Here is a 12,720-nt window from a genome sequence, read left to right as displayed (position 1 = left end):
TTCAAAACACAGCTACCCAGATAAAGCTGGATATTCTAGCAAGGCTAGCCTAGCCAATTAGCCACTGATGGCCTAGGTTATGGTAATATGCCATTTGATTAACCTAATTAAACTCTGGGCATGAGTCACACAGGCTTTGGCCAGTTGTTAGTAATTCTTTCCAGGCTAACCAGCAAATAGGACATGTGCTACATGGATGGGTGGTGTGGTCTCACCTGGGATACTGTTATGCTGCACTTCTTAGCAAGCTCCTCTTTGGCCTCTTCGCTGGGATATGGGTTACTAAGATGTGAGTAAAAGTACTCGTTCAGGATCTCAGTGGCCTGCTTGCTGAAGTTCCGCCGTTTCCGTCTGGACCGATTAGCAAAGAGAAGAGCAAGGCAATTAATGAAACTGTAATGACACTTAGTGTTATTTGTGTTAAAAGGTTGATGGTCAGTCTAAAGTGGCCGTTTAGACCGAACGCGAGATGTTAAAAAACATTGAAATGTGGTACGACACCCTTATAAAAAATCTAGAGTTCTGGCAAACTAGCCTCAACTTGGCTGCACATTTGCCACTCGTTATTATCACATGTAAAATGAGCTTGTGATTCACCACACATATTTGCCAGAAGTTTGCAGCTCTTCACAAGTAGTGAACCTGCAGCGAACCTTTGGCAACAATGGACAAACTGACGTGAATTTGCGGCAAGTGTGCCGCAAATTTGACCTGAACTCTAGATTATTGTAAAGGTGGTTTAAGACGTCCATTTTGAGCATGTTCACATTAAAAACAACTGAAAAACAATGCAGATGAATGGAAAAGGGCATTCAGTGTAAACAGTCGCTAAGACTGTGTCCTAACCAGTCAAATTCTCACAAATTCCCAGTGACAATAATTTGTCTATCCACACTGAAAGCGAAAATGTTGCATGACCCAATAACAGTGAACCAGAATGTGTTTGATACTTAATATATTGTACAGTTATGTGGAACTGTGTTTTGGACCAATTAGATATCAATGTGGGCAGGGCTACACAGCATGACAGGGCAGATATAAAAACCAACTGACTGACAAAACATTCTGTTACTCATCTCTTGTCGGTTAGGATAAACAACTTAGATTTACATATAAAGCGATTTGATCACTTTTGCTGTTTCGCAACATATATACTGTAGTTAGAACACCATGTTAAATTGAGGCTGCTGGAAAGAAATTAATATGCCTTCTGAACTTTGGAAGGCCTTTTGCAGAACACATATGTGGACACGCAAACGGTTGTTGTTACATAATTGGTTGAGCTCTAAGCAAAGCATAAAATGTTCGGTGTTTAGAGTAGTGATCAGCAAGCTCCCCCTCTTTCTTTCACCCTCTCTCCCTTTCTTTCACTCTGATGGGGGCATTTAGAGGTGCTCAAGCATTCTCAGTCAGAGCTGTATCTTGGGACATTAGGGAAATCAGGCCATGGCCAGCTGAGCACTGTTCCTCAAGTACTGGGGCAGTGCCTGATGGAGCTGCACTTACCGCCACTCACTACAGCCCACTCGGCACCACTCTACTCCCCTTCCCTCACCCCCGCCTTAAGCCCACCACTGTTAAGAGCTGGCTTCTTTCTCTCGCCTTGTTTAATGCCTTTCACACGAGTGGCCAGCCAAACAATTGTGCTTCCGCCTCACTTGAGTGTTCTCCTCGAGACCTCAACAGCACTTACTCTATGACTGCTCTTTCTTAAGCTCACTGCATCATTTCTCCCCTCTCTGCCTCTCCAGATCTCCTCTACCAACTGTTTGTGATTACAGTAATCTGGACCACCTGCAGATGACCTCCTACCCACCAAACACAAATGACTTAATTTCCACTCTATAAAATCCTTAACTGCTTTCAGGTGCTTAGTATGATTGTGTTCAGTGAATGACCTAAAGGCTCTAAAGCTTTTGGTCTTGGTAACAGCACATCTTAACTGCTAATGGCTGAATAATGCGACACGTTTTTGTATTCTGCTGATAACATGACAGAGCAAACAGGTGCCATATCATCAGTGGCTGTGACTGAACACAACTCTGATTGCATGGGTTAAAGGTCAAACGAGCTCAAAATTCAGCAAAATGTTTAACATGTATTACAACCTTTAAGTCACAATACTTCCATCTCTGTATAGAGAGGCCACAAATAGTATATGGACACTTAAGTCACACTATAAAATGTATATATTTGCATATTCTAAAATAGGTCAACAAAATATTAAACCAAGTGGCATCTGTAAAACAAATGCTGCTAGATCTTTTCTCAGAAATAACTTTTTTGCAATTACTGTAAATCAACTGGTATATAAAGGTAATTTTAACAGATGAATAAAGATGATGAAGTCAATTTGTATAAAAGTCTTAGGCACATTAGATGTTTCACAAAAACATTTGTCTTAAGATCGGTACTTATATCTTCAGCTTTGGTGTGTCAATAGGAAATATTAATTTAAGACTCCAAAACATTTATTTGCAAATAGAATAGAATAGAAGAACAGGGATCCCTGCAACAGATGGCATGGTGGGGGAGCCCCCACTGAACACGGAGTCGGTCTGGGATTACATGAAGAGATAGAAGCAACTGAGACTAAATTGATAGAAGAACTGTTATGAATTCTCTAAGAAGCTCAGAACATCATATCTGCCAACAACCAAGAAAACCAGTGTCCAGGTGTATCTAGGAGAACTGGTGCTGTTTTGAAAGGAAAGGTTACCACACCAAATATTGATTTAGTTTTTTTATGTTTACTGGAATTTGTATGTTAATTGATACATGACTTTAACATATTTATAGCATTATTGTTGAAGAAATCCTCACCATGCAACATTTTCCACAAGTGCCTTAAACTTTTGTACAGTGCTGTATGTACTATAGTTTATTTGATGTTAATGTTAAGTGGGTAGATCACACATGCTCATACGAACCTGGCGTCAAGAAAGCGGGACCTCAGGATCATGACGGCCTCACAGGTGCTCTGCTTAAGCTGCATTTGGATGGAGCTGAATTTGCGGTGGATGATGCTGACCATGCGCTCGATTTCTTTGGGCGAGATGGGCCGTGTGCGAGATTGCTCCCTCAACAGGTTCATGACGTGGGTTGTGAACTCATTACATGCCTGTGGATACAGAAAACAATTTTATTCACTCTGAGGGTATAGCTTTTTTGTGAAATTAGTAGATTCTGAGTGAATGCATAGGTGTAAAACGTATTACCCTAAATTAATTAAGGTTGATGAGATATGTGCAATTTGTAGGATTATGTCTGCTGTTATCAGCCTCTGAAGTCATTAGGACCCACTGTCGAGCCTCAACTGCTAATAAATAATTACTCCGCTTGCAAGGCAGCAATGTTTTAATATTCCTCAAACATTCGGGTTAGGATTTGTTCTAAATCCCAAACATTACGTTTTGATTTATGCAATTGCGCCAACACACCAAATGGTCTTTATTAAAACTTTGTTTCAAGATAATTTCAGTTTTATTCTTGTTTTTTGTAAACATATTGTTTATTTATTTATTCAGGAAATGTATGATTAAAGTTTGAAAATCTCACATTGACTTGAATTTTCAAGCATTCAAAACCGAAGCGATAATGATAAATCCCTCGAAAAAAACATTATAGAGATTAACCCTCTAATTTAAAATCCTTATATGCCCTCAAATTAGTGACATAAATTATCTTTGGCATTATTTTGCAGACGAAGGACTATCAGTTCAACTGAATTCATTTGAAGCTCTTTAGAACAGCAATCAGCAATTTTTGAAGCAAGTTCAAAGCTGCCGCTCTTGAAAGCACACTCCATAATGTTTGTAGTGGTGCTCAGGAATTAAACAGCTTAATAGGTGAAGTCATCTATGAATGCAAATGCCGATTTGCAATTTGGCACCTGCCCAGCACCCGTAGAGTATAAACAGCTTTTCGTTAAAGCAGTGGTTCATAAATGATTAATTAGAATAACTCATTTAGGTAGTGCACACTTTAGCTCATTACTCGGAGTAAAATTCGTTAAGTATTTACATTTAGATAATTAAAACCTGGGAACACCCTTAAGAAAGATGCATTTACTCACAGTGAAAGGGGTAAACCACTTTTATGCACGCTCTCTTTCTAAACAGTTGGAAGTTAATCAGACTAATTTAGCCCATTGGCTGGTTAAACCATCAGCAAAACAACTTCCATATAATTTTAAATGGATTGTTATTTACAAATAAGAGTTTTCCTGCCACCATTGTTTATTGTGAACTCCATAAGTACTGTTGAAGTATTGTATGGAGAGTAAGGGCAAATACAGTACATTTATAGGAATATATTCTGAAACCACCAACATTATACTGTACAGTCAACTATACCGCATCTGAGATATCGGAAGGCCCTCGTTCAACTCATCCTTGTTTATGAAAAAATAACTAAAACGCTGAATCAAAAATTAATGTCAGCTCCATTAGAAAATCAATACATGACCTCAATGAAGCAGTAAGTCCTGCAAAGCAACACTCTCAAATGCACTATGCAATCAGAGGCTGCTCTCCACACTGTAACTAAAAGCGTCGGCTCAATATTTATAAGAGGGTGTCTAGACTACCTCTGTTCTGGGGTCAGGTAAGTTGAAGATGCCCTAATGCTGTAATGCCACCATAAATCACATCTAGTCTCGATTGTAATTGTGATAGACAGGACTGTAAAACAGAAAGTGCTTGCTCAGGTTTAGACCTCTGACACCTTCAGTTCAGATCAAGGCCTCCAGGTCTCTCTTTAAACCTGTCAAAAAACGTACAACGAGGTTGGGCTAGATTTGCTAAATTGCATTTTTTGAAGGAAATTAAAAGAGCAGCTTAAGTTTCAGGTTTTAGGTTTGAGTAAAGGAAACAGCTTTGCCGTTGTCATGACACTCAACGCAAGTCTTTATTTGATTTGATTTGATTTGATTAGCTTCAACACAAAATTGTAAAGGCAGCTATATGGTTAAATAGGTGGAAGTAAGAAAAGACCTTTCACAATTCAGTCCGCAAGTATTGCAATTGAAGGTTGTCACAAGCTTGTTAGACCTTTGGACTGTCCACTGTGTTTCACCTGCTCATATTTCTCTAACTCAGTGTGGTAGATCTGTCTGATCTGGGAGAGTTTGGCCCTGTAGTCAGAGTGTTCAATGGAGTTGTCAGTGGGACTGCCGGCTGCTGCCGCTGCTGCTGCCGCCGCTGCCGATCCTCCGCCCTTCTCCGGTCCAGATACGCCCTCCGCCAGAAGCATGTTGTCAAGACGCATCAGCTGAGGATCGGGAGGGTCTTCTTCCTGAGCCCCGCGGATACTTAGACCTTACAAACAAAAAGACAAGAAGGGATTGGTCAGTGAAGTGATTCTGGAAAACAAGACAAAAGATGATTTGTAGTTTCTTCCCCAGTGTGACATTGTATAATTTTAAATTTAATACACAATACATGTGTTATAGCTAATGGAAATTATTACGGAATAAAGCATGAATAAACCCTTTCAAAGACTGCCTATTTGGGGCAATCTTGCAGTTTACATGTGAAAAAAAGCTAGATTTTTTTAAAGGAATGAAATACCTACTATGATTTTGGTGCTTTTTATAAACAAAATCAACAAGCAAAGATGTTCCTGTTACTAGGAACACCAAGGTCATGGGTTTGATCAGAGACTATATAGCAGATATGGGCCACTTCTATTAAAATGAAAAACGGTCAACGGATGTAGAAAAGAAGGCCAACCTTACAGGTAATGAGCCAATCACCTTTTAGATAGAGACACTGCCTGCCTGTGTTTTTTTTTTTTTTTTTGCGTAATCTGAGGTAAAGAAGCACAATTGATGATTTCATTGTTGTCAGATTTTACTGCTGATTTGAAATACGCTCTTGACCAACCATATTGGAGATTTGGGTCTTTCCCCATTTAAGTAGATAGGAGCTGCTCTTGTATGCGGCTTGTTAACATAAAAAAATAGCTGCTTGAGAGCATTACAAAAATGGCCGCTGAGTGCACTGGTTTGCTAGAAAGACTTTGGTTTTGATTCACAGGAAACGCACAATACTGATCAAATATATGTTGAATACACTTTAAGGGGCCATTCAGACATGTTTTTGTCCAATGTTATTTTTTTATTATTATTTTTTTACAAAACATTTTTGACGGTTGCACAGCATCTCAGTTTTTTCAGCATCTCACGCAGTGTTCACAGATGAGATTTACTGCCAGTAAAACTAAGATATCATTCTTATTTGACTAGGAATTATTTGTTTTGCCTTGAATAATAAACATTCTGCAGGGGAGAGTATTTTTATATAAACTGCAGCTGTGTTCAATGCATCATCTAGTGAACAAGACTTACAGTCTATTAATGTATGAATGAAACTCACTCACAATGACGAACATTTCAGGTACATGATCCAACTTAAAAGAAATCAGTTTACTTGCCACTAAAAACGAGCATTCTGGAGGGGAACATGTTTTAAAACTGCAACAATGCTCAATCATATCAATGAACGTTCTTTCAATGTATCACTCAAACTCACTCAGAATGCTCAATTTCTGACGCCGTTTTTCACGCATCATTGTTGTATTACATCTATGTATGTGGATACAGACAAATGATATCGAACAGTGAAATCAATGACAACCACTCTGCACTGCACTCGGCTTCATTATCTTACAGGAGACAGATGACGTAAGCCCCACAGTCTTCTCTCATTGTAAATGGCTGCGCGATATCCCTCTGCATTTGCAAAGTTAAGTTAAACTTTTCTCAACTTTGTCGCATCTCTTGACATGCCCAAATCCTGTCGCAACAGCTGATGTTGCTTGTGTCGCTGGAAGTCAACAGCTCCATTATGGCTTAAGTCACTTCGGAAAAATGTGTGGAGATATGCTTCCTGACACGCTTGAGCATGTCTACTGCCCTAATAAGCCATAACGATAGAGTGAATTAATAATTCATAAATGTTTGAATTCATATAGGTGTTAGTCTTCAACAATACAATCATACGGCTAGTGAGCTATGTAATCAAGCCAATGTCTGGCAGGAAATACTACTATCTATATATACTCTATTATAGTAAAAATATGTTGTCCACTCCAGTCCATCGCTATGCTTGAGTTAAAGTGTGACAGATCAGGGTACTGGGGCTATTGCAAGAGTGCTGAAAATGCCCTTAGGTACGAAATTTGTTTTTCCTCTGATTTGCAGTACTGCCTTCTCGAATTTTCACAGCACACTGCACACAATGTATGTGTGTGTTCACAGCCATACATGACAGGGACACTCACCGACTGACACACTCAACAGCATGATGGCACCTCACTGATGCAGAGACGATGCTAAACAGAAAGACATGCACTCTGTGTGTATATTTGTGCCGGAATACACGTGTCTATGTGTGAGTGCTCGCCTGCTGTTCAAAAATCACGAGTACAGCGTAATAATGAGCAGAAACTGTTCTCACAAGTGTTGTTATGTTTTGTTGTTAACAAACTGTTTTATTATACAACTCCGTTCTCCTCTCTGCAGAGTCAAGGCTGCTTGAAATGTATGTAAATTTGCATAGCAATCGATATGAGGGTGAAAGATAGCTCATTGTGTTTGCTTGATATTCATAATGAACCTTGGAGCAGTAAAGAGCCATTAAGATTGATTACAGACTTCCTCATCAGTGCCTGTCTCTCTCTCACTCTTTCTTTCTGCTTGTGTAATTAACTTCATTCATACAGGAGAATAATGAAGCAGAAAAAAGCTATTTTTTGTGAAATATTTTAATAAAAGATTTTAATCTTAACATGTATTTGCAACAGTGCTGCTCTAAAAAGACACGGTCCTGCTTTGTCTTCGGCTGCGGCCTTCTGTCTGTTATCGGGACAAACAGTCTCTCTTCTTCTTTAATTTTTCCTCCCTTTCTTTTGTTTTCATTTCTCTCGTGCCTATCTTTTAGTGAGTCCTAATTAGTTCTCATTCAACATGTACAGGTGTTGATCTGTGCTGGCATGGCATGCATGCTCCAGCTTCATGATATAAAAAAGAAACGCCAAAAATATAAAATAAACATATAATACCTAAACTGGGTGTTAAAACATAAATGAACACAAGGCGGCATTAAAATACAATTATTTAATTAACAAAGGGTGAAAAATCATCGGAAATTTGCAAAAGAAATGTCTAGGACTAAGAAGAAATCCTGATAAAATACAAAACACCTTAACTGGTTTAAACCTAAAGACTACCAGTCTGGTCTGTTTGCATGTTTTAGAGGGCTTTTAGGCACTTTTCAGCTGGGAAACCAGCTACAATTAGTTAAACAGCAAGCAAGCTTTGAGTGTTTGAAAGAAATAAACAGACACACACATAAATGCAGATCATATTACACACAAGCACATAGGTACCATATGCTTGATTGGCATAATGAGTAAATTTATTTTATTTGGATATTATTAGAAATATAATGTGGAAATATGTATTAGTATATTTATTTATTTATGTTTTATTTTTTCAACATAAACATTTTAGGTTTCACTTTCAATTAAAGTATAAAGGAAATTGTGCATTTTAGGTGCTGCTTTGGTCACCATTTGTTTAATGGTGCAGTATGTAACAATTTTAATGTAATATTCACCTTTTTTTGCCATTGTGTGCACGGCTTGTAAGGCAACTTAAAAAATGAGCCCTTCCCGGACTTCCTAGGTTGCCTATTAAAGCCTGTAGACTGATTTTCATGCAAAAGGAGTGGGTCGCTTTTGCCGGGATAATTCAAAAGATGTAACGTATATGCACGCTCCCGAGAGTCTGCAAAGCATGTGAAATATAGTGCCAAAAGGATTGATCTGTGTCATTTTAGCTAACTTGATCTTGCCTGCACAGTAACTGTCATAAACAATGTTAATCTGTAATTATTCAGCCAGGTAAACTACAATAACACATGAAATTAATGCTAAACAATGTTCAAGACAATGCAAAAAGCTCCATTCATTAGTGTAACTTAACTTGGTTATACAGAAAATATTTACATTCTATTATTATAAAACAATAGAGCATTGATATATCAAAATGACAGTTGTGATGGCATCACATCAATACTGAATTGTCAACATATTTATAACGTACAGTGTATTTTATAAACAGCTACTGTCATCATCCACCATATTTAGCTAACAGCTATTGATAAAGCAGGCTAGCAACTAACGCCAACATATGTATAAATGCAGTCAATGTATCATGCAAAGAAAAGTGATTACATCAAACTACAGTCTCGCATAGCCAGACCTATATCCACACTTTCGTCACGGTAAAGTACAAAATGCTACAAAGCCAGCGGTGAGTAAAGCCCTGTTCACAAACAAACTCCAACCGAGCGCACATGGATTCTAGCTAACCCACTTTAATAAATAAACAAAGACAAGATGCTGTCAATGTGAGGAGACTATTTACTCTGGGAACACAACAAATCTAAACAGCATAACCCCCACCATTGGCTGGCCCAGGCGGTATTGATCAGGTGTTAGTGCATGTATGTGGTGTTGATATTAGGCCATGGGGTGTAATGGTGTGAGAGGCTGAGGATGAATGAGGTCATTTGTGTGAGACGCTCAGCTGGGGTTCCTGGACAATGCAGAGTCAGCGACAGAGCCACACCAGGGGCAATGTGACCATGTGCCACTGCCTCCATGAGCAGTCAAACAAATGCTCACATGCACACACAATCATTCAATCAGAATTGCTATACCACCTTTATTGCAGTAGGTATAAAAGGGTTACTTTTTAATGTAATCCGTTACAAATACAGATTACTATAAGAAAAAAACATGAAAAACAGGGACACTGCCTCCTTAATAGGAAAACACAAGATGTTCAAATGTAAAACAACTCCACATTGTTTACCAAATCAGGTGAGACCTCTATCTGTTACAAAAAAATTATATATTTTCTCATCAAGCTAAAACAGTTAGAACAGATGCACTAAATTATGTCTTTGATAACATTAACAAATCTGACAGGTGACTCCAGCCAGGTCTCCTATGCAACCAAATTGGCCTGGTAGCTAGGGAGGGTAGAGTCACACAGGGTAACGTCTTTGTGATCGCTATAATGTGTTTCGCTCTCTGTGGGGCACGTGGTGAGTTGTGCATAGATACCGCAGTGGATGGCGTGGGCCTCCACATGTGCTATGTCTCCGTGGTAACACACTCAACAAGCCACGTGATAAAATGCTCGGGTTGATGGTTTCAGATGCAGAGGCAGCAGAGATTCGTCCTCCACTACCCGGATTGAGGCGAGTCACTACGCCACCATGAGGACTTAGGAGCAAAATTGGGAATTGGACATTCCAAATTGGGAGAAAAAGGGGAGAAAATCCCCTCCAAAATAAAAAAAAAAATCTGACAGGATATACCTCAGATTAAAAAAAACTACAAAGTTCAATTCTGCCATGTATTGCAGTTATCATGTAGACTAATTGGCACTGACCATTCATTAACTTCTGACTGTAATAGGTAGATCACCTGCTATCTTCATCATCATCATCATTATATTTATTAATGCCTCCAGTGCCTGTCATCTTGTTTAAAAGAATAGATCAAAACAGATTTATACCTTTCTAATGTATCTTGAATTACTTATTCCTACTTTCTATGAGCTTTAAAATGTTACATTTGCCAGAATTTAACAATGCATTTATAATAAGTATCAAAATCAGATAAATGATCCATTGCACTTTTCCCCTAAGAATTTAAGAATATTTTCAATTTAGTTGGTATTCATGTGTACAATCTGGATTTTTTTAACAATATTAAAAAGAAATGCTGTCCCAATTACTGTTTATTTAATTACTCATTACAACATAAAAGCATTTCAGAGAACAATTTTAGAGTTTCAATTGAAATTAAGATTAAAATGAGAAGTCACACTAAAGTTTAATCTGTAGGCGTCCCGTGTAAAGGAATACTGGCCGTTCGCCAGAGGGAGTGGAAGCTTCTCTGCTTCTATTTCTGCTCCTGTGAAAATTATCGACAGATGGACAGATGGTGAAATTAGGGAATACTTATGACAAATTTTAGCTATCCTTGCTAACTTGATTTACACGTGGGTCTTACCTATAAATGCTTCTTTAAATTATATGTCGGGTCCGTGGAAAATCAATGCATCTTCACAGCTGGAAGTTAAATGGTACTGAACTGTAATTTTGTTTCCCTTTTCTCCACTGAAGAGACAAGACTGTCAAATTCCCAAAAAATTATAATAGTCCTCCAGTTGCCACTGAGATGAAACAGCACTTTTAATGGTTTGACCACGTTTGCCTCGAGAGCAGAGTGTTGATGTGAGACAGGTGTTATTTACACATGTGGCACCAAATTCAAGTGAGTCACAAGAGAGAACCATAAAAGATCTCCAGTGTGCATCTGATCATATCTGTATCTTTTACATTTTATGTCAGGAGGATCTTTTGTTTATTTTTTATATATTGAAAATTGTAATCCTGTTAGTAATCTAAATTTTTACCAAATGTAACTGTAATCTGAATATGTTGAGTTTTCATGTAACTGTAACAGATTACAGTTACACATTTTTTGTATCCTGATTACGTAACACTGATACAAGTATTCCGTTACTCCCCAAGCCTGGATATACAGTATATATACGTATGCTTACTGGGTATCATGTGTAAGTATACGTATATGTATGTATGTTTATTTTTGATTTGTTGTATGTTAGAGGTGGTAGTGGCTTCGTTTTGTAGGTTTGTTTATTTTATCGAGCTTCTGTCAGGTACATTAAATATACCACAGCTGACATATTTCCATACCTGCCTTGGTTGTCATGACCATTCCGTTCACTCTCTCCTGAAGGAACAGAACAGGAAACACAGCTGTGGGAATTTACCGAGCTTTTCACTTAAACAGACATAAATCAGCACTTTCATTCAAACCAAATAATTTGAGGCCATAAAGAGCTGCTTGTCTTGAACTGTATATTACCGCCAAGTTCCTGCGAGCAATAACACGGCCGTACGCAGGTAAAGCAAAACAGAGAAGGACGCGAGGATGTGACATAATGCAGTTAGAAGGTCCTGTAGCCCACACCGGCTCTGACACTTTTATCATACGTGTCCATTTCTATTTGGGAAATGGCGGGGATAAAAATGATTACTCGGCTGTGTGGATAGCACGCTGGGGCCCTCCAGGCTGCAGACTGGGTGCATTGGTGCCACGGCAGCCCAGGAGAGCCATCCATAATTGGCACGATTGGAAAAACGGACCCCCTCCTCCCCGCCTCCCCCTCCTCTCTTCCACCTCCACCTGCTGTAAGAGCTACAAGCAAACAGTGCTGTGGTTTATGGGGCCACTTTCTTTTAACCACAGAAATAAGAGTCAAGTCGTTTCCTGTTATGTCATCACCCAGTCCTCTCCCAAATGCTCTTTGATTTTCTGGTTATGTTTTTGCTACTGTTGTATGACTTTTCCCCATTTCACCATGCTGAAAATATCAACTTAGACTTAGCATGTCTAGTTGGTGGAACAGCAAACCCAGCAAAAAATGCTGGTCAACAAGCATGGCCTTTATGATGAAGTTGGCCAAAGGATCCTTGAATGTTAAGCTAGTTAAATGGATAGTTCACTCAAAATTTGTAATTCTATAATAATTTATTTACATCTCCTTTTGTGTTCTACTGAAGAAAGTGAGTGATTTTTTTTCATATATTTATTCATTTTTGAGTAGAC

The 12,720-nt window shown here is 38.6% G+C and overlaps 1 protein-coding gene across 8 annotated transcripts in view; it reads right to left on the bottom strand.

Annotated features, from left to right (window-relative positions):
* The window catches only part of pbx3b (pre-B-cell leukemia homeobox 3b), a 113,224-nt gene that overhangs the window by 20,171 nt on the left and 80,333 nt on the right, over positions 1–12,720 (bottom strand). For all 8 annotated transcript variants that reach the window (XM_052094852.1, XM_052094857.1, XM_052094854.1 and 5 more), the window contains exons 3-5: positions 5,077–5,318; positions 2,931–3,121; positions 216–351 (exon numbers count right to left, since the gene is read on the bottom strand). In XM_052094852.1, the coding sequence (XP_051950812.1) occupies positions 216–351; positions 2,931–3,121; positions 5,077–5,318 (569 nt within the window). The remainder of the gene's footprint in view (positions 1–215; positions 352–2,930; positions 3,122–5,076; positions 5,319–12,720) is intronic.

Source organism: Xyrauchen texanus, chromosome 27 (genome assembly GCF_025860055.1).
Source record: "Xyrauchen texanus isolate HMW12.3.18 chromosome 27, RBS_HiC_50CHRs, whole genome shotgun sequence".
Classification (NCBI taxonomy): domain Eukaryota; kingdom Metazoa; phylum Chordata; class Actinopteri; order Cypriniformes; family Catostomidae; genus Xyrauchen; species Xyrauchen texanus.
Note: the sequence above shows the minus strand (reverse complement) of the source record. Positions and strands in the feature narration are given on the sequence as shown.